Genomic DNA, 19,712 nt, shown 5'->3' on the forward strand with positions numbered 1-19,712 from the left:
GGCCTCAGTGCGGACGTGTGCTCCCCTGCCCTGGTTGTGGCTGCTTGGGTCGTTCACAGAGCGCTGGTCTTGGCTCTAGGATCTCTGCAGTGAAATGAAGCTCCTCTTGGCTGAGAAGGATTCAGCCGTTCATCCAGAAAAGTGGGTGAAATCTGCCCTACGGGCATTTTAGACACAAGTGTTCCTCCCTCCCTGACTTGCTGAGCCCGCCACCTCACAGCTCTTCGGAGAAGGGCCTGGGACTAGTCAGAGGAGCTGGTGCTGGGAGCTGCCTCGGGTTCCCTGCTCTGGGGTCAGGCTGACTGCTGACCTGGTTTTATCATCCAGGCCTCTTAGCCATGCTATTCCCCGTGGTTTCAAAACACGTTGGAGAGGGCAGATTGGAGAGTTAAAGAACTCTCTCTGGTCAGGCAGCCTGTGGGTGGGTTAGAATTCAGAGAATACCCGAGGCAGGACTGCTGTCGGTGTCCTGAGGTCCCTCCAGCGGTGCCTGGGGGCTGGTCTTCTTCCCCACACGTCAGGGGCTCGGGAGGTGGCCAGGCTTGGTTGGTGTTCTAAGCCGCATGTCTGGGGTTGCCGTCCGGATGTGGAGATGTGGCTGTGGTGTGAGGTGGTGCTCGGCAGCCCTGGGTGACAGCTGCCCGGCCTGCCTGGTTCTGGCTGCATCTGTTGATCTGTCCCGCTGCTCCTAGCGCTTAAAGTGAAAGTGGCTTTTACATCTTAAGTTCTGAAAGCCTCTCACTTCACCTTTGAATGGAAAGCCGGGGTGCTTCACGTAGTGAGAAGCTGTCTGAATATTCCATATCTGTGGGCTCCTGGCCTAGGGTCTTCCGGGTGCACGCCTGTGGGCTTTGTCTCCTGTTTGCCTCTGGTGACGTTTACAGAGCTGGCTGTCCCGGGTCAGGGGTCTGGTGAACCCGAGGAGCTGTCTTCCACTCGGTGGAATGCCGTCTACATCATAGCCCAGCTTCTGTAGGGACTTGGCGATGACTCACTGTGTGTGTTCAGACTTGCTTTTTTTTCCCTATTAACCTGCATCTGACTCCGAGAGCTGCTGGAGTTGAGGGCGGCCGGAGGTGCAGTGAAGTGAACACAAAGGAGGCCGAGCTGCAGAGCCACCGGGGAACGAAACCTCGTAGAATGCAGAGATGACGCCGTGTCTGTCCTCCCAGAAAGCGCAGACGCGTGTCTTGGCAGTCTGTCTGACTGATTTGTCTTCCATCTCTTCCCTCCAAGCATCCACAAGCTGCGGGAGAATGTGTTTCAAGAACACCAGACCCTCAAGGAGAAGGAGCTGGAAACGGGACCCAAAGCCTCGCACGGCTATGGAGGGAAGTTTGGCGTGGAGCAGGACAGGATGGACAAGGTGAGTGCCGGCCCACGTGGTGTCAGGGTCCTGGCGTGTTTGACCTCACCTGGGTCAACAGGGTTGTCACTGAGCCCTCCCCCTCCATTGGAAAGTTGGGAGTCCACTTGTTGAGGATGAGATTTGCCAGAAGTCACCCTTTTTCAATTGACTTTAGCTGAGAAGGGCTGCAGTTTTTGGAAGCTCTCTGCAGATTCTGAGTTGCTGGGGAGGGAGTGGTGTGCTGGGAAGCCTGGAGCAGGCGATGAGGTCTTCCCAGAGGCCGGCTCTGACCGGGATGGAGGCCTGCAGTCGGCTGGGCTGCCGCCTGGGTGTCGCCTGTGGTTCAGGCTGCAGCCTTAGTGGTTCCCATCTGCAGCATAGAGCGGAGTTGCAGCGCCTGGCTTCACGTCCAGGCTGGAAAGGCAGCCGCCTGACTGCTGTCCTTCAGAGAAGACCCTGGCCTCCGGCATCAAGCCGTGGCCCACCAGGCTGAGGACAGGCGGGTTTAAGGAGGTGGGGCTGAAGCTGGTAACAGAGCCACATCCTTTGCTGGTACTCGGAGAGGGGCTGGATCAGCTGGGGGCCGTGTCCACCCTGCAGAGAGGACAGTAGACCGGGGCAGGCATGCTGCGCGTGCAGTGACGTGGGCGCGTCTCTCAGGCTGGGCAACTTGAGGTGTCTGCCTTTGCGCTGTGCTGTGCCAGCTGGGGGCGGGTTCCTCTGTGATTCCACCCCGTGTCCCTTGTGCCCGGGTTGGACTCAGCCCGGAATGACAGGGCTGGTCGCACTCGTGGGCCAGTACCTGGTTGCGGGGTAGGGGGGCCACGACCAGAGTGTTACCCCTGCTTCCCACAGTGCTCTGCCTGGTGCTGACTCTCTGATAAGAAGTGAGACCAAGGCCAAGCTGGGGGAGAGAGCGGTTTTGATTAGGAAGGTGGGAGAGTCGCTAAGCCTTTGCTCTGGCGGTGTTTTGGGAACAGTTCTCTGATCTCTTAGTGATGAAGAGGCGCGCTGGGGGGTCCTTTGGGCATGTGCTGCCTCCCTGTTATCTTGTCGATGTTTTCTGGGTGGGACCCCCGAAGCTGCAGGTGGGTGGTCTCTGCCGCAGGTTTTCCAAGGCTGCGGGGCTCTGGATCAGCTGTTAGCTGTGGGCATCGGATCCTGCTGGGAGGGAGAGAAAGTAGCAGCTCCGGACTGGAAAGTAAAGCCTGCTTTGCTCCCCGACTGTGGAGGCGCCCGCTGAGCTGCCTGCAGAGCTGCAGCGCTGGTGGCGACCCCGTGGGGGTTGGACCCTGAACCCTGCCGCTGGAGTTCTAGATGAGCAAGCGGGAGAGGAGTTGGCAGTGCGCCAGCAGGCCCCTCGCTGGATTGTAGGAGCGCCAAGGTGGGGGTGGCTCCTGGGGAGGACCTGGGCCCTGCACTGGGTCACATGTCAGTCACCTGTCCTGTGTCCTCGGTGTCCACAAAGGTCCGTGACCCCTGTCCATTCTGCCGAGGGCGCCTGGAGCCGTACTCCGAGGGCTGGGCCTGGGGGACTGCAGCAGCACTGGGCTGCTCAGACTTGAGGCTGTAAATATTCTAGTTTCTTGGCCGCCACAGGGTCTCGGGTGGCTCCTGAACTAGCTGTATTGTCTTAACACAAAGCTAGGCATAGATTTTCTGTAAATGAACAGATGTGGTATGTTCCAGAAAGCTTTATTTACAAAGAACCTCGGTGCTGGATGTGGGCCGCAGGCCTCGGCTTGCTGACCGCACGGCGGAAAGCTCGGGGTGGACTGCTCGGTCAGCATGTGGCCTTGAGAGGTCACCAGACCCGCTTCCCTGACTGGGGGTGGGGAGGCGGTGGCAGGCCCCGCTGCACACGAGGGCGGGCTGGTTGCGTGGCAGGCGTTGACGCTTACCGTGTGGTGTGCCTGAAGCATGTCTTCTGGGTTCCGGTTTGAGCCCTGATTTCTGGGTCACATGCTTTGACAGTGTCGCACCTGAGGAGGGTGACCACTCCCGGCAGTCTGCTGGAAGCCGTCTCAGGAGTCGTTGGCAGGCTGCTGGCTCTGGTGCTGGCTGGGGCCTGGCCTCCTGGTTCTTCATGCCCAGGCACCTCAGGAGGCCCACTGTGGCTGGGGTTTGGGCGACTTCTGGGGAGCCTGGTGTGGAGCGGGTTCAGGAACACCTGACTGGGGGCCCTGGCCTGGCGATGCCCCTGGAGTCACCACCCCTGGGCCGGCTTCCATGTGGAGCCGAAGTGCAGGCTGCCTCAGGGTGGGGGTGGGTCCAGGGTGGCGGTGCTGGTGGGCGACTGACGCTCCGCTTTGCCCCTGCTCCAGTCAGCCGTCGGCCATGAGTATCAGTCGAAGCTCTCCAAGCACTGCTCGCAGGTTGACTCCGTCCGGGGGTTTGGAGGCAAGTTCGGCGTCCAGGTGGACAGAGTGGACCAGGTAAGTGAGGTGTCGTGGGCAGCCGGCCCCACCTTGTAGATTGAGGTCGCTCCAGGTGTCCTCTGGGCGTCTCGGAGTGGCGCGGAGGTGCCTCGGACTGTGGGGATGCAAGGTGGGGGCCCCGAGCACAGGCTCCTAAGGCCCCTCCCGCCCCCACCTTCGCAGATGCTCTGAGATGATTGGCTGTTTAAGAGGCGAGAGGGTTTTCCCGGTATAGAAACCCCCATGTTGGTGCCTGCTTATCGAGTGGCCCTGAGATGGCCTTCGATGTGTCCCGGGGGACAGTGGGGACTCCCTGTCCCTGCTTGTGTCACAGTGACAGAGGGCCCCCCTCACACCCACCTCCAGGGCTGGGCTGAGCATCTGATGCTGTTCCTCTGGTCTGAGGCCCTGGCTCAGGGCCGGCAGCCCCTCACTTTATGTCGTAGCATTGAGAACTGCCTCGCTCATTGGCTGGGGCGGCCCCTGGCCTTCAGTGTTTCAGGGTGTGCAAATTCAAAATACTGGTGCTTTGGGCATTAGTAGCTTAGTAAATTAAAAAATCAAAAAATACCAGTAACATGGTTCGTGTTTTTTTAAAACGTCACGTGTTGTGGATCCAGACATTGAGATCTCCATCTTCTCTTTTCCGTGACTGCAGTCTGCCGTGGGCTTCGAGTACCAGGGGAAGACCGAGAAACACGCCTCGCAGAAAGGTGAGATGGGGAAGGTGCAGAAAGCCCTCCGCTTTTGAAGGGCAGGAGCGCGTCGTCCCTCTCGGCCTCATCCTGGGGCGGGACACTGCCCTCCCCTCAGGCTTCTGTGGTGTGGCGGGGCCCCGTCACGGGGCGCGCTGGCCTGGCGTCTTGTGTCTCCTCATGGCCTCCCTCCTCTGAGCAGCATTGCCTCGGGCACAGTTCGCTCTTAAGCTTGGTCGGCAAAGCAGACTTTCCCCTTAGGATAGTGACCAGAGCCGTTTCGTTGCTGATGTTTGCACAGTGTGCGAGCTGTCTTGAACACGGTGCTGGCTGGTCTTCATGAGCTCGCGCTCACTTGTGAGCCTTTTTTGAAATGAAAGTACATCACTTCCTCAAAGCACTCGAGGTGTTTTTTACGAGCTTGTTTGCTTACGCCTCTTGCAGGGCATCCGATGACCAGGGAAGTAGCCGGCCTGGGAGCGCTCTAGGAGTCCACCCAGCCCAGGGTGTTGGCGGGCTCCGGTCTTTTCTAGAAAGACCCACATAGCCATGTCCCTTTCTTCATACGCTGAGCTTTGTTTGAATGGTTACTTTCCAGAGTGCACCGGTGGCTCACCTCTGCCCTCCAGCTGTCGGAAGGGGCCAGGCTGCAGGGACACGAGACGGCACGCGCGTCCCGTCTGATGGCGGGTGGCTCCTGGTGCTGCCTCACAGGCACTTTTGTCTCCTGGGGCACTGCTGCCCGGCGCTTCTCTCCCGCTTTTCACCAGAGGCATCTTGCCCACCCTGTCTCCCCAGACTACTCGAGCGGTTTCGGTGGCAAGTACGGCGTGCAGTCCGACCGCGTGGACAAGAGTGCCGTGGGCTTCGACTACCAGGGCGAGACGGAGAAGCACGGGTCGCAGAGAGGTGGGCGGGCGGGCGGCCGCTGCGCACCCCACAGACTGTCGGGCGCCCGCGGCCCCTCGTCACTCGTGGGTTTACTGACACCAGCCAGGGAGCGCCCTCTCCCCGTGCCAGCTGCTTTATGTTTTGCTTATACAGCTCTCTTAACCCGAAGTGTTTGGACAGCCCTGCTCTTCCCTGGTTGGTGTGGGGGCTTGTCGTCGTTTCGATGACCGCACAGTCCTCCGCTGTACGAAGACGGCGTAGTCCCTGAACTGTTCCTCTCTGGAAGGTGGAGTTGAGCGTATCTCCACTTCCGGATGTTAAGAATTGCCTACCGTGAATATTCTTGTCTTTATGTCTTACGTACAAGAGTGATTATTTAAGATAAGTTCTAGCATTGGAATTGCTGAGTCGAAGGATGTTGAACTTAACATTTTGCTGGATGCTGCCAGGTTGTCCTTAGTAGCCAGCCTGAGCCTCCCTTCATCGAGGTGCCCCCTCTTGGAGGTCAGTTACAGCCCTCTGCCCACTGAGGTGCGTGTGTATGGAGTTGGACGCATAGTCTCGACCCCTGCTGCAGAGGTGGAGACTGGCTGGTTCTTCTGTATGCTGTGTTTTATCTGGCCTGTGCATTCAGGTTTTTGAATCACTGGCAACGTAGAAACAGAGAGCTCACAAAACCACCACTGGCAGCACCCGTGAGTGGGCGTCTCTCCGAGGGAGGGGCTGCTAAACCTGAGAGTGTCGCTTCCCATTTGCCCAAGGGCCTGCCTGTGCTGGGCCGCCCCTCCCTGTGTTGGGAACACACCCGTCCGCCTTTGCCCTGTGTGCACATGCTCAGCAGGACCTGCTGTTGGACCCTGTTCATTCTGCCAGACTTTCTCCCCAGATGCCCTTGCAGAATAGCTCCGCCTCCAGGAAGCTGGGGAGCAGAGGCCGAAGCGCCTGGAGCAGCGCAGGTGTCCTTGGCAGCTCTGGGCCTACTCAGGCGGGGTTGAGTCCCTGCTCATGGGTCTGTGGCGGAGCCTGCTGTGTGTAAAACAGCTATGTAGTATTTATAGGCACTTAGCCTTGAGCGGAACTTGAGTTGATGCTGTTTCTTTGGAGGTGGCCCATCTCGCCTCTGCTGTAGTTGAGGAAGCAGGCTGACTTAGTGTTTGTTTTATTTTTGGCCGCCCTTCTTGCTCTGTGCAGGCTTTCTCTAGTTGCGGTGAACAGGGCCTGTTCTTGGTTGCGGCTCACGGGCTTCTCGTCGCGGTGGCATCTCCTGTTGGGGAGCGCGGGCTCTCGGCGCTCAGGCTTTAGTCGCAGCAGCGTGCAGGCTCGGTAGTCGTGCCGCACAGGCTTAACTGCCCTGCAGCGGGTGGGGTCTTCCCAGACCAGGGATTGAACCCGTGCCCCCAGCATCGGTTTCGCCGGGACTGCCAAGAAAGTCCCTGCCTAGAGTGGCCTAAAAGCTCGCTCCTGTTTCTCATCCTTGGTTTCAGAAGCTTCCGTCAGCTTGGTCTTCATGCCGTCTCTCGGACTCGAGGAGAGAGGCTGCAGTTACTCATTCGCTATACGTGCTACTTTTTGCAGTTCTGTGCATGTAAATAATACTTCTAAGTGTTTTCCACATTTGCAGTCTTAGGGTAAGCCATAAAGCTTTTTTATTTTTTCAATTATTTGCTTATTTGACTGCTCTGGATCTTAGTTGCTGTATTTAGGATCTTTATTGCAACTTTTGGAATCTAGATCTCTGACCAGGGATTGAATCTGGGCTGCCTGCTGTGGGAGCGTGGAGTCTCAAGCCTCTGGACCCCCGGGGAGGTACCCCTGGTGGTGGTGGTTCTTGCTGTCTAATTTGATCTATTCATTTTTGGCTGCACTGGGTCTCTGTTGCTGCGAGGACTTCGCTCTGGCCGCGGCAGGCAGGGGCTGCTCCAGCTGCGATCGTGCGGGCCTCTCCGTGCAGCGGCCTCTCCTGCCGCAGAGCACAGGCTCCAGGGCGTGTGGGCTCAGTTGCCGGAGGTTTCCGGACTCTGGAGCGTAGCCTCGGTAGCTGTGCTGCACAGGCTTAGTTGCTTTCACGTGTGAAATCTTCCCTGACCTGGAATCGAACCCATGTCTCCCGCAATGGCAGGCGGATTCTTGACCACTGAGCCACCAGGGAAGCCCCCTTGGTTTGTTTTTTGAGTGGGATGGTAGACGTCCTTCCTTCCAGACTGCTGAGGTTCACAGCATGCTTGCTTGTTCCTGCGGCTGGTGTGTGAATAGCGCTTTTTCTTGTTTGCAGATTACTCCAAAGGTTTCGGTGGCAAGTACGGCATCGACAAGGACAAGGTGGACAAGAGCGCTGTCGGCTTCGAGTACCAAGGCAAAACCGAGAAGCACGAGTCCCAGAAAGGTGGCCTCAGTTTAGCCCCTTCCCCAGCCGGCAGCTGTTAGTGTGTGGGTGGCAACCAGAACAGGCACGGAGAGCCGGAACACGACCCGGAGGCCTGAGGGCAGATGCGCTGTTAACATGGAACTTGAAAACAGCGCGTACAAACCAGCGCTGTTAACTTAGAGGCCCAGCCCTTGGCCACCTTGTAGCTCTGACACTTCAGCAGAGTGGCTGGTAGCGGCCCTCAAGTCGCCCGTCTGTGTGGGGGAGAGACCCCGTGGGCTCCGCAGTGCTGGTTGGACCCAGTGCACGCCTTGGGTCTTCCTTTGTGGGGTCCCATCTGTGTTTATCCAGGAGACCCAGATTGTAGCTGAGGGTGCTTTCTGGCCATGGTACGGGGAGGTCCTCTTAACAAAGCTCACTGGAAGTTTCACCAAAGGTCTGCAGCAAGCTCACACACAGGAGCAAGGACAGGTTGAGCAAGTTGTGTGTGTTTAACTTTGTGAAAAACGTGCTTTCTCCCCGTTAGGCAGGCTGCCTGTTAATCCTCGATTGTGGCCTTTTGTGTTGTGTAGACTACGTGAAAGGCTTCGGGGGGAAGTTCGGTGTGCAGACGGACAGACAGGACAAGTGTGCCCTCGGCTGGGACCACCAGGAGAAGCCCCAGCTGCACGAGTCCCAGAAAGGTGCGTTCCCCCGCGGCCTCCGGAGCTCGGCTTTGGTCACAGGCTCCTGTGCGCTGGGCCTCGCGGTACTTGGGTTGCGCTGTGTCATGTCTTCCCTGGGGGGCGGGGAGGGTCCCTCTGCCACCCTCAGCTTTGAAAAGACCCCTCCGCCTGTGGTGATCCCCTGGGGGGTTGCGGTGAGGCCTCTGTGCCCTGGAGCCCCGGCTGCCGCTGCAGTTTCCCAGGGGCTGCTTCTGCCCACACGGGTGGCTGAAGGGGTGGCTCTGTGCTCCCAGCCAGGAGGCGGGCTGTGTCCCCCAGGAGAGTGGCTGCCAGAGCCTGGCTCGCACCCTCCCCAGGTGGCAGGTCCAGAGCGGGGCTGCCACAGGGCTGGGGACAGGCCATGTGTGTAACATGTCTCTTTCACGTGTGCAGAGACACATGCTCCTGTCTGCAGTGCAGGCAGGACCCTTGAGATGAAGCTCGGAGTCTGGCATGGCTCTTCCCAACCAGCTCCCAGACAGGTCCTAGCCTGCTTTCGGGCCGTGGCTGACCCGTTCAGATTTCCTTTGTCCTTCAGCCTCTCGAGCCCCTTGTGACCATCGGTGATGCCAGGAGCTGGCTCTGGGGCTCCCTCACTCAGCAGGGCTCTCGTTTTCTCGAAGCAGTGTGTTTGATTCCTGCAAACCTTCTACGATTTTAACCAAACTTGTTTCCTCTCTTGGTTGTTTTCTCCATGGTCACCTGTGGACTTTCAGATTATAAGACTGGTTTCGGAGGCAGATTTGGTGTTCAGTCCGAGAGGCAGGACTCCTGTGCTGTGGGGTTTGATTACAAGGAGAAACTGGCCAAGCACGGGTCCCAGCAAGGCACAGTTGCTTCCCAGCCCCACCCTCCCCTTCCTGTGCCCCCGCTTAGCACAGACCTCAGGCTTGGCCTCTGGTCACCGCCGTCACCGCAGGGCTTGGCTCCCCCCCACTGCTCTGCGGAGCGGAACCCCCTGCGCACTCTCTTCCCCACTCACTTTCTTCTCACCTGTATCCTCTGGGGTGTGTGCTTGGTAAAAGGGAGTGTGAACTGCAGGTGACCGGTCTCTGGAGCGGGCGCCTGGCCTCCCTGGGCCTCCCCCGGCAGCTCTCGCTGTTGACATGGCTGCTGTGACTGGAATAAGCCACCTGCCTGCCTCTGAGGCCGGGAGAAAGGTGTTCGGTTGAGTGTGATTACTGGCCTTGGACCAGAGGGGCACAGGGCAGGCGTGTCCACATGGCTTTTGGGTCTCAGTTGTTGGAGTGTTCTTTGGGGTTTTGTTTTTGATGACCCTGTCTGCGTGTAACTCCACAACAAAGCAGACAGTAGGTACAGGAAGCTGGAATCACAGAGGGTCTGGGTATATGCTCACATTCAGGAAGCTGGAATCACAGGAGAGTCTGGATGTGTGCTCAGGTTCAGGAAGCTGGAATCACAGAGGGTCTGGGTGTGTGCTCAGGTTTAAGAAGCTGGAATCACAGGGGTTCTGGGTGGTACTCAGGTTCAGGAAGCTGGAATCACGGGTTCTGGGTGTGTGCTCAGGTACACAGGAGGGTCTGGGTGGTGCTCAGATTCAGGTAGCTGGAATCACAGGAGGGTCTGGTTGTGTGCTGAGGTTCAGGAAGCTGGAATCACAGGGGTTCTGGGTATATGCTCACATTCAGGAAGCTGGAATCACAGGAGAGTCTGGATGTGTGCTCAGGTTTAAGAAGCTGGAATCACAGGGGTTCTGGGTGGTGCTCAGGTTCAGGAAGCTGGAATCACAGGGGTTCTGGGTGGTGCTCAGGTTCAGGAAGCTGGAATCACAGGAGGGTCTGAGTGGTGCTCAGGTCCAGGAAGCTGGAATCACTGGGGTTCTGGGTGTGTGCTCAGGTACGCAGGAGGGTCTGGGTGGTGCTCAGGTACACAGGAGGGACCGGGTGGTGCTCAGGTTCAGGAAGCTGGAATCCCAGGGGCTTTGGGTGGTGCTGGGAGTTGAGATGAAGAGTGCTTATGATCAGCAAGCACAGTTCTCTCAGGGCCAGACACGCGGTTGGCCGGGTGTTGTGTCCTGAGAGGCCCTCAGCCCGTGTCCAGGGAGGGAGGCAGAGAATCACCTGGGGCTGACCCCGCACCCACATGGACGTGGCCTTGGCGCCTGTGGCGTTGACGCTGCATGGTGCTGACGCTGCATGCCGCTGTGATGGTCTCATGGGCCTGAGTGGCTGTGGCATAAGTGGGGCTGATAGACTTCCACGGGAGTTTCCTCTCTTTCGGAGGAACAAGCGAATCCGCACCCCAGAGCCTCTCCTTAAAGCTGGTGGGGCAGGGTGGCAGCAGTGGGCGAGGCGGGTGGAGGCTGTGCTGGGAGGTGAGCCCTGCCTGCCACCGCGCCCGCCCCCTCGCCCCGGGAGCACGCGGAGCATGCCCACCGCTTCCTCGCCCTGCCCTGCTTGCCGCCGGGACCCCGGGTGGAGGCGCACTCACCCCTCGGGCAGGGGCTCGTGGTGCCAGGCCCTTGCTTGCGTTGCTCCGGGCGCGCTTTCTGGGGTGCCCGCGTCTGCATGCCCCTGCTGTCGGTGGGCGCCGGTCCTCAGCCTGGGGCTGAGGGCCGTGTCATCACGTTGCAGACTATTCCAAAGGCTTCGGCGGGAAGTACGGGGTGCAGAAGGACCGGATGGATAAGGTGAGTGCTGCCCCTCCCGGCGCGGGGTGTCAAGCCGGGGGCTGGGGGCCGTCCGCTGTTCCGTGGGAGGTCTTTGGCTCTGGGGGCGTGCCTGGCACATCTTTGAAAAGCTCCCCAGGCTGGTGTGCGTCATCCCCGTGGCAGTGGGGGTAGCTGACCCAAGTGCTGGGCTTCCCTTCCAGTGTCCCTGGGTCCTCTCCTGGACTTGCGGGGCGGCACGGTGAGGCAGTCACAGTCCCTGTCGTAGAGCGGGGCCTGGGGCCCGCGGCCAGGTGGCTGTTTGGGTTGAAAGTACTGAGCTTGCACCACGCTGGGAGCTGAGTCCCTTGGTCACTCTGGCCGCCTCGTGGTGGCTGCGTCTTGGGGAAGGTGGGTCCAGAACGTCTCTGTCACTGCAGGGGCTTGTGACAGTCCACCCAGAGCCAGCGTGACCACGAGGCTCCGCGCTCGGCTCTCCCAGGGGCGCCCTCCTGACCCGTCTGTGGGTCTCTGTCAGCCAGTCCCCAGCACATCAGAGGGTCAGGGGTCTAGTCTAAACTCCAGCTGCATCAGAGGGGCAGACCTGCGAGCCGTGCTGGGCGGCCCCCACTGGGCACCTGTCAGTGCAGTGGCCGAAGGTTGTGGCTGCCCTGCCAGTGGGAGTCTGGACGACAGGGCCTGTGTCCACCGAGTTCCCCTCCCCCAGGCTCTTGGCTGACCCCTGGGGCCCTGTCCCTTGAGGGCGTGTGGCCCCAGGTGCGGGGCTCTGGTGGCGGGCGGTGACCTGAGGAAGCAGAGCTGGCGCTCACTGATGCTGGGGGGCTGAGGGCCTGGAGACGGGGCACTGCGAGCGTGTGGGACACGGATGGGGTGTGGAGCCAGCAACCCCCTGGCTGCAGGGTGGGGAGTGGGTCTCAGGGAACCTGAGGGAGGTGGCATCGGTGATCTGACCATGTGCTGCTAGCGGGGCTGGGGTTAGGTGCTGATGCCCCTGGGTATAAGGGGTGAGGGGGACGGAGCGGGCAGGGCCTCCCACGTGGGTGTCGGGGCATCTGCGGGGCTGGGGACCTGGGAGGGCAGGCAGGGCTGGTGAGACAGCCTGGGCGGGCTGCCAGGCGGGGCAGGCAGTGCCAGTGCAGTGGGGGCCTGCAGAGTGTGCGGGCAGAGGCTGTGTCTGTGGGATGACGGCGAGAGAGGAGACCCGGAGGGCGCCTCGCAAGGCGGGGGGCGCCACCGAGACCATCCTGGGGGCAGGGGGGGCCGTGTTCTCTCCCCGCACAACAGAGGCCTCTGGGCTCCCGTGTAAACACTGGGTCTCCTCGGTGGTGAGCACTCAGGAGGAAGACATGGTGGGTTTATGGTTGTGAAGATGGGATGTTGGTTTTTCTGCCCGTTCTGAGCAGTTTTCTCGAATTTGAGAGGAAGGTGCAGAGATTTCCCGTATGCTCCCCTCGCCGTGAACCTGGGTTGGACCTGCGTCTCAGGCCGCCCACTGCCTGGGGGGTGTTGGGGCTCACCACTCTAGACCCCTGCGGTCTTCACTGCTCTGTGAAACTCTCGGCCCTGCCAACTCCCCGGCATGTGCGTCTCTTCTCTGACACTGATTCTGGGGTCGCCCGCCGGGGTGAGTTGGCACACTTTCTGTGTCTCTGTTAGTGTGCGGGCTGGTGGGTACGAGATCTCCAGGCCCGGGCTGGTTCCCCAGGAGGATCTGGGGCTGGCTTAGCACCTGTGCAGGTTCAGCCCCTGTGCCGGCCGCAGGGGAGGGGACCTGGGCCCTCCTGACCCCCACTCGTGTCTTGGCAGACTGCCTCCACTTTTGAGGACGTTGCCGTGGTGTCCTCGTCTTACCAGAAGACTGTCCCTGTTGAAGCAGGTGAGTCCTGGCAAACCTCTGGCAGCCCTGAGGGCTTTCCCAGGAGAAATTTCGTGCCATGTGGTGCTGCAGGGCGGTGCTGAGGGCGGGAGGAGGGTTGACAGGAGCCGGTGAAGCGTTAATGGAGAACCTGGTTGTCTGTGGGTTTGGGGGATGGCAGGTGCTTACCCATCGTAATCACAATTCAGGGAGAACCACGTCCCAGGAAGTGTCAGGTCAGCCTGCATCTCACCAGGCGCAGGTGCTTCCCCAGAGGCCCCGCGGCCCGTCCGCCGGGGCCCCCGAGGGGTGCTCGGCCGTCCCGTTTCGTCACAGGAGACATCATGGGGGTGGAGCTCAGTGTCAGTGCTTCTGACTGTCCGCTCGAGCGCCTCCCTAGGGGCGTATCTTCCTTGTGTCTGGTGGTAAAGGACACAGTGATGTTTGGAGCGTGAGAATGTTCCAGACGCAGGGCTCTGTGCCCACCTTCCCGCTGCACGTGCAGCAGACACAGCAGCGAAGGCTCGTTCCTGGCGGAGGCTGGGCTGGCAGCCGAGGGGGTGTGTCCCCGCTCAGCCAGTGCCTGGGTCCCGGGGCAGGTCCCTCAGGCCGGCCTGGTGTGGGGGCGACGGCGGTGCTCTGGGTGAGTCTCTCCTTCCTCTAGTGAACAGCAAAACAAGTAACATCAGAGCGAACTTTGAAAACCTGGCGAAGGAGAAGGAACAGGAGGACCGGCGGAAGGCCGAGGCGGAGCGGGCGCAGAGGATGGCCCAGGAGCGGCAGGAGCAGGAGGCGGCCCGGCGGCAGCTGGACGTGAGTGCGGGCGGCGCTGGGGGCCGGGAGCCTGCAGGCCCTGGGCGCGGCTCGCCCCTGTCTCCAGTCTGTGGGGTTAGTGTAGACACAGGGCCTTCTCGCACTGACGGTTTCAGCCGCACAGATGGCCCAGGCTCTTGTCCCCGGACATGGGACAGCTGACCCGCCTGACAGCCATGCTGATCCAGCCCAGGGTGACTGCCCGCCTGTCCTGCCCTGTGCGGCGGGCCGCCTGCACGCCCTCAGCCGAGCTCACATCCACACATCTCCCTGGCGCTCTGTCCCCACGCATGCCCCTGGGAGCCCACCACCTCCTTGGGTGGAAGCTTGGGGACACAGGAGGAGTGCCCGTGAAGGAGTGGGTCTGCAGGCTCTTGCCACTGTTGCTTCTGCAGCCTGGCTCTGTAGGTTGCTTTGTGATTCTTCGTAGACTTTTTCCACGAGGGAAAGTAGAGATGGGAGCCATGAGAGGTGAGAAGGACGGGGCGGCCCTTCTCGTAAAACCCTTCTGGGTGGACTGATGTCCGATGGCTCTGTGCCAGTCTGTCACCCCCCAAGCCGGGTGGCTGGAGGTGGATCAGCTCAGGGAGCCGCAGCCATGTTCTTGCCCGGGCCGCGGGTGTGGAAGGGCAGAATCTGCGCTAATGGTTGTGGTGTCTTGTAGATCGTAAAGCTTTATTTAGACCCACAGACATTGGTGGCTGGGGCTCTGAAGACCCCGTCGGGGGAGGGTGGGGGCGGAGGCAGGTGCTGGGCAGTGGCAGGGAGTGCTGGGCGGGGATTCCAGACGCCCTGACTGCGCTTTGTCACACGTGATGAAGTCGGATAACCGCAAACTCGTAATTACCTTGTATCGTCCCTTAACTGCCAGGAACCGTAAAGCTCTCTTTCCTTCAGGTTTTTAGCTGGGCGTTTGTAAGTTTTTCTTGGTTGTAGGCCCACAGTCCGAGGCAATTTTCCTGGTAGTTTGGTCTCCTTTTTATGCAACACCTTCCTCCTCTTAAGACTCGGGAGTGTAACTCCTGTGATCTGATCTGAAAGCTGCAGAAGATTGGGAGACTCAGGAGGTTTCTGGTGGTGGTTGCCCCCCTTTTTGCTTTTGAGGGTCTCTTGCAGTCCCTGCTGCCATGTCGCCCCTTGCTGCATCCAGCCCCGTCCCGCCGCCTCCCCCGAGTGAGCCCCCTCAGCCCAGCTTCGCTCCAGAGCAGGACGCGGATCGCATGCATTGCTGGGCAGGGGCCACGGGTTCCTGACCCCGGGTCTCGGGAGCGAGCGTGCCCCTGGGAAGGAACATCTCTGTCTCCAGCCTTTCAAGGACACTCGCTGTGGGGTGGGGCGGGGGGGTGTTCCTCGCGCGTGTTTCCAGAGCCTGGAGGAGTTGTGACCGTCCTGCTAGTGCAGACGACCTTGGCTTCGAAGCAGACATGCCCTTGAAGTCTCTCTGCTCCCATCTCTGCTGCTTCTTCCGGCAGCCTGAGGATGTGCTGACTGTGCGTTTCAGGAGCAGGCCCGGGCCCAGAAGCCCACGCCGCCCGCGTCCCCCGCGCCCCAGCCGGCTCAGGAGAGGCCGCCGTCGAGCCCCGTCTACGAGGTTGGTGCTGTCACTCGGTCTGCCAGGGACTCTGACTCCCTGGAGACGCCCTCCCAGCCCAGTGCCCTGTGGATGGGCCTCTCCCTGCGCTTGGCGCTGACCGAGGGCAGCCCCCATGCGCGGGATTCGCACCCCCTTCACTTCCCCTCGCCCCGCTGCGTCTCCTGACACCCGGGAGCCAGAAGTCTGCTGCCCTTTCCCTCCCTCTCTCTGCCACCACCCCTCAGCTCCCCTCTCCCTTTCTCCAGAGTCCTCGGTCCCTAGGACCTGCTCCTTTGATCCCTGGTCACTGAGCGACCTCCCTACCCCCCCGCCAAAGGCCCCTGTGGGCCCTCTCCCAGAGCAGCTGGGCCCCCACCATCCACACCCACTCCGCCGAGCTCGAGTTCTCTCTCTGCCCCAGGGTCCTGTTCACTCTCCCGTCTTCCATCATCACCTCAGACGTCACCTCTCAGTGGTGACTTGCTGTGTCCCAGGCGCACACACTGGCTTGACTCAGAAAACAGGGGTCGGGGGTTGGGAGAGCTGTGGGCGGGGCTGGCCTGGCGGGTGGGGTTTTATAACTGATCCCATGGAAAGGGGCCCTGTGTAGGCCCCGCCGCATGCCCCACAGCCGGGCCAGCCTGCCTGAACCACTCGATGGGCGGGGGGTGCTGGTGGGGGAGGCTTCCCCCACCTCACTGACCTGCTCATGGTGACACCCCAGCGCAGTGGCTCCTTGCCCTCCGGTCTGTCCCCGCTGCCTCCAGGGGCCACTGCCAGCAGGAGCCTGTTGCCGCTTTGTTCAGCTCTCAAGGGGCTCCTGTGTCTGGCCGAGGTGCAGCCCTCCTGCCCGCCTGCCCGCACCCTTGCCACCCTCTGGAAACTGGGCCCCGACTTCTGGCCCTTCCTGGAGCTGTTGCACGCAGGCACCCTACTGCTCTGACCTGTGAGGGTGCCCCAGGCGCACCCTGGCCAGGCTGGTGGTCGGCTTGGGGCTGTCAGCAGAGCGCCCTGTGCTCTTGTGCGTGGCTTGGCGGTCGCTCCCATGCCTCGCCTCCGCAGTGTTGGTGGGGATGGCACCGCCATGTGCGGGCTCGTCCACTCCAGCTGGAGGGCTGGGGTGCCGCCCTGGAGCTGTCATCAGAGCCTCAGTGGGCTGGGGGCTCTGGGGGTTTGGGGTGCCTTGGCGGTCTGGGCCCAAAGGGGAGCAGGCCAGACCTGCCCCAGGAACGCGCGTCTCTCGTGCCTGGCAGGTCCTCAGTGACGGCGGGACTCGGGGTTGGGGGAGAGGGGATCCTGGGGAGGGTCCCCGTCAGGACGCAGGCGCTTGTAGGACGTTGGCGGGTGACTCGTCTCCCCCCGCGTCTGTCCCGTGTCAGCTCGGCCTGTTGGGTTTCCACATGGCTCTGGGCAGTGGGGCCACGGGAACTTGCCCTTGACTCCCCAGGACGCGGCTCCGTTCCGGGCTGAGCCGAGCCCCAGCAGCGAGCCTGAGCAGGGCTACAGCGTGGAGACCACGGGGTACCCAGAGGCCTACGTCTCGGAGGCCGTCTACGAGAGCACTGAGGCGCCGGGCCACTATGAAGCAGGTGCGGGGCCTCCCGCGCCACGCCCCCTCTGCTGCTTGTCCTCTGCCAACTTCCCCTTTCCCACGGGCTGAGCTGCCCCACCTCTGCTGTGGCCCAGCCCTGGGGGCTTCCAGGGAGACCTCTGCCCGTGCGGGGGGCACTGAGGGGGTGGTTGTGGAGGAGGGGCTCCTGCTGTTGTCTTCCCGAGGGGAAGCCCCGGTGTCTGGAGGTCACAAGGTGGAGGTCCCTGGCACCCTGAAGGTGGAGTGGGTGGATGAGCGTGGGGTTCCCTTTTGTATGTCTGGGCCTGTTCCCCCTTGAGAAGTGACGTGGGAATCAGCACGAGAACCTGCCCAGGGCAGAGCCCTCACCTCCCCGAGCACGATGGCAGGGGATCAGCTATCTCCCGCTCGCCGTTCATTCGTTCACGGCACGGACGTTTCCTGACAATAGTGCTGGATAGTTGAAATTTAAAAAATTATTCCCTGACAGCTGTCCCAGTCTCAACCGAGATGATCCCTCTGTGGGTTCGCTCCTTGGGGCGGCTCCTCCTGTCAGTAGGAGGGCAGGCAGCCCTCGGTGCCCTGGGGCCACAGACTCCCGACTTGCTCCTCCCAGACCTTGGGAAGGGCTGTCTGCAAGGAGTGGGCATGGAGCTCTGGTTCTGTCTCAGACTCCGCCCTGGTTTATTTTAGAGGAAGGTACCTACGATGAATATGAAAACGACCTTGGAATCACTGCCATTGCCCTCTACGACTACCAGGCTGGTGAGAAACCGCTGGCGGGCCAGAAGGAGGGCTGGAGGGGTTGCGGGACTGAGGGCTTCCAGCGACTCCTCTCTCGAGAGTTAGGACTCTCAGAATGCTATTTACAGTTTTTAAGAAGAATTTATATTTAAGCAATTGCAAGGTTATAGAAAGGTTGCAGATACAAGGCAGGGAATTCTGTGTCTTCCTCAGTCCCATTCCATCTGGTCTGGGTTAGGGGTTGTGTTTTGTGTGTGTGTGTGTGTGTGCTGAGTCTTTTGGCTGTGCAGGCTTTCTTCGGTTGCAGGCAGCGGGGGCTACTTTTCGTCCTGGCATGAGGCCTTCTCATTGTCGGGGAGCGGGGGCTACTTTTCGTTCTGGCGTGAGGCCTTCTCATTGTCGTGGCCTCTCGTTGCAGAGAGTGGGCTCCAGGGCGCTCGGGCCTCAGGAGTTGCAGCTTGTGGGCTTCAGGAGTCGGGGCTTAGTCGTTTAGTTTGTTCCGTGGTGCGTGAAATCTTCCAGATAAGGTGTCCAACCCGCATTGGCAGACAGACTGTTGCCCACTGTGCCACCAGGGACGTCCTAGCTTAGGGTTTTGTGTGAAGGGCTCTGTCGAGTCTCTGTAGCTGCCATGTGTGTGCAGAGCCACCCTCACTGAGCAGCGGAACCCGGGACCCCTCCATCCCTGTGGATCCTCCACCCCAGCACCCTGCACCCCCGCAGAGCCTCCGAGGGAGGCCGCCAGCTCGAGGGGCTGCTGGCAGGTCTTCCTCCTGGCGGTTGGCTGACCTGGGGACACCGAGGGTGACCACTGCTCTCTGGCCTCCTCCCCAGCGGGCGACGATGAGATCTCCTTCGACCCCGACGACATCATCACCAACATCGAGATGATTGATGACGGCTGGTGGCGCGGGCTGTGCAAGGGCAGGTACGGGCTCTTCCCCGCCAACTACGTGGAACTGCGGCAGTAGGCGCCTCGCCCCCCGCCTCGCCCCGCCACGGCCGCGCCGGGCCTGGCGCCTCGTAGGGTGCGGAGGGGTGTGTGTGCTCCTGCTTTTCTGTTTAATACTTCTGCCGATGCTTTTGGAAATGTTTACGCCCCAGAACTTGCTAATATATTGTAATCATGTTCCTTGGAGGACCCGCTGATTGTTTTTATGCATTTAAGGTATTTTCTTTTTTTGCCAAATCGACTGCGGCGTGGAGCCACTTTGGTGACCTTCAGTCCCGAGTGTGGGTTGTCCGTGCCCCGCTGTTGGGAGGCAGGACCACCCCTTGTGGTGGGGGCCTCGTCCCAGGGGGTTTGGAGAAAGAGGGAAGGGCCTGATGGGAAGTTAGCGTTGCGGGAAAGCTCTAGAAAGTACTGAAGCGTTCTGGTCACGTGGAGGCGCTGCTCTTGCTGTGAAATCCTGCAGTGGTTGCTAGGTTTCGCAAAGCCCTGCCTTTCTCCTCTTGTCCTGTATGCTGCGGGAAGGCAGGTCCCTTCCCCCGGTGAACCGCAGAAACGCTTCCCATCAAGGGAGCTATACTCTTTCTGCCAAAATAGCGTGTTAAAAGACAGCAAAATGTAATGGATCGACTTGTCTGAGAATGTGAAGCGAGCAAGCGTGAGCTCTCCTGGGCTGCTGTGGGGAGCCCGTCCCCCGGGAGGGGCTGGGAGGCCTGCTCAGCACCCTCCCGAGTGACCATGAGGAACTGCTCGGGTGTTGGGACCTCAGTGACCGCAAGGGACACCTTTTCTTTCCTGAAGTGCATTTGCTTTACCACAGTTAGGTTGGGTTTTATATGCAATCCTTGTATCTAAGTTTCTGTAGCACACCTCATAGGTATGGTTTTTTTAAATTAAATATTCAAAATAAACTTTTTTTGACCCACTTGCTGCCGAGTTACTCTACACGTGGTCTCTTTATTCTCCGGTGGGGCCCGGCCTGGCTGTCAGCACCCAGCAGGATAGAGCCTGATGTTTGTCAGCTCCTGGCCAACCAGGTTCCCTTTTGAAGAGGCACACTTCTTAAAAGGTACTTTTTTTTAGGAGTTGAAATGTTTTAACTCTCGAATTGTCAATTATTTGCACAAGGATTCCATGCAAGATAGAAAATGCCGTGTTT

The 19,712-nt window shown here is 60.3% G+C and overlaps 1 protein-coding gene across 21 annotated transcripts in view; it reads left to right on the forward strand.

The window, feature by feature from the left end:
- CTTN (cortactin) overlaps nucleotides 1–19,478 on the forward strand; it is a 26,536-nt gene extending 7,058 nt beyond the window's left edge. For 5 of the 21 annotated variants that reach the window (XM_069565247.1, XM_069565244.1, XM_069565248.1 and 2 more), the window contains exons 5-18: nucleotides 1,237–1,366; nucleotides 3,673–3,783; nucleotides 4,424–4,478; nucleotides 5,259–5,369; nucleotides 7,624–7,734; nucleotides 8,289–8,399; nucleotides 9,137–9,247; nucleotides 11,015–11,070; nucleotides 12,856–12,925; nucleotides 13,569–13,717; nucleotides 15,219–15,308; nucleotides 16,738–16,879; nucleotides 17,554–17,625; nucleotides 18,439–19,478. In XM_069565247.1, coding sequence (XP_069421348.1) covers nucleotides 1,237–1,366; nucleotides 3,673–3,783; nucleotides 4,424–4,478; nucleotides 5,259–5,369; nucleotides 7,624–7,734; nucleotides 8,289–8,399; nucleotides 9,137–9,247; nucleotides 11,015–11,070; nucleotides 12,856–12,925; nucleotides 13,569–13,717; nucleotides 15,219–15,308; nucleotides 16,738–16,879; nucleotides 17,554–17,625; nucleotides 18,439–18,575 — 1,456 coding nt within the window. In that variant the 3' untranslated portion in view covers nucleotides 18,576–19,478. The remainder of the gene's footprint in view (nucleotides 1–1,236; nucleotides 1,367–3,672; nucleotides 3,784–4,423; nucleotides 4,479–5,258; nucleotides 5,370–7,623; nucleotides 7,735–8,288; nucleotides 8,400–9,136; nucleotides 9,248–11,014; nucleotides 11,071–12,855; nucleotides 12,926–13,568; nucleotides 13,718–15,218; nucleotides 15,309–16,737; nucleotides 16,880–17,553; nucleotides 17,626–18,438) is intronic. The other 16 variants (XM_069565252.1, XM_069565250.1, XM_069565251.1 and 13 more) reach the window with 6 other exon arrangements.
- The last annotated feature ends 234 nt before the right edge of the window (nucleotides 19,479–19,712 follow it).

This window comes from Ovis canadensis, chromosome 21 (genome assembly GCF_042477335.2).
Source record: "Ovis canadensis isolate MfBH-ARS-UI-01 breed Bighorn chromosome 21, ARS-UI_OviCan_v2, whole genome shotgun sequence".
Taxonomy (NCBI): Eukaryota; Metazoa; Chordata; class Mammalia; order Artiodactyla; family Bovidae; genus Ovis; species Ovis canadensis.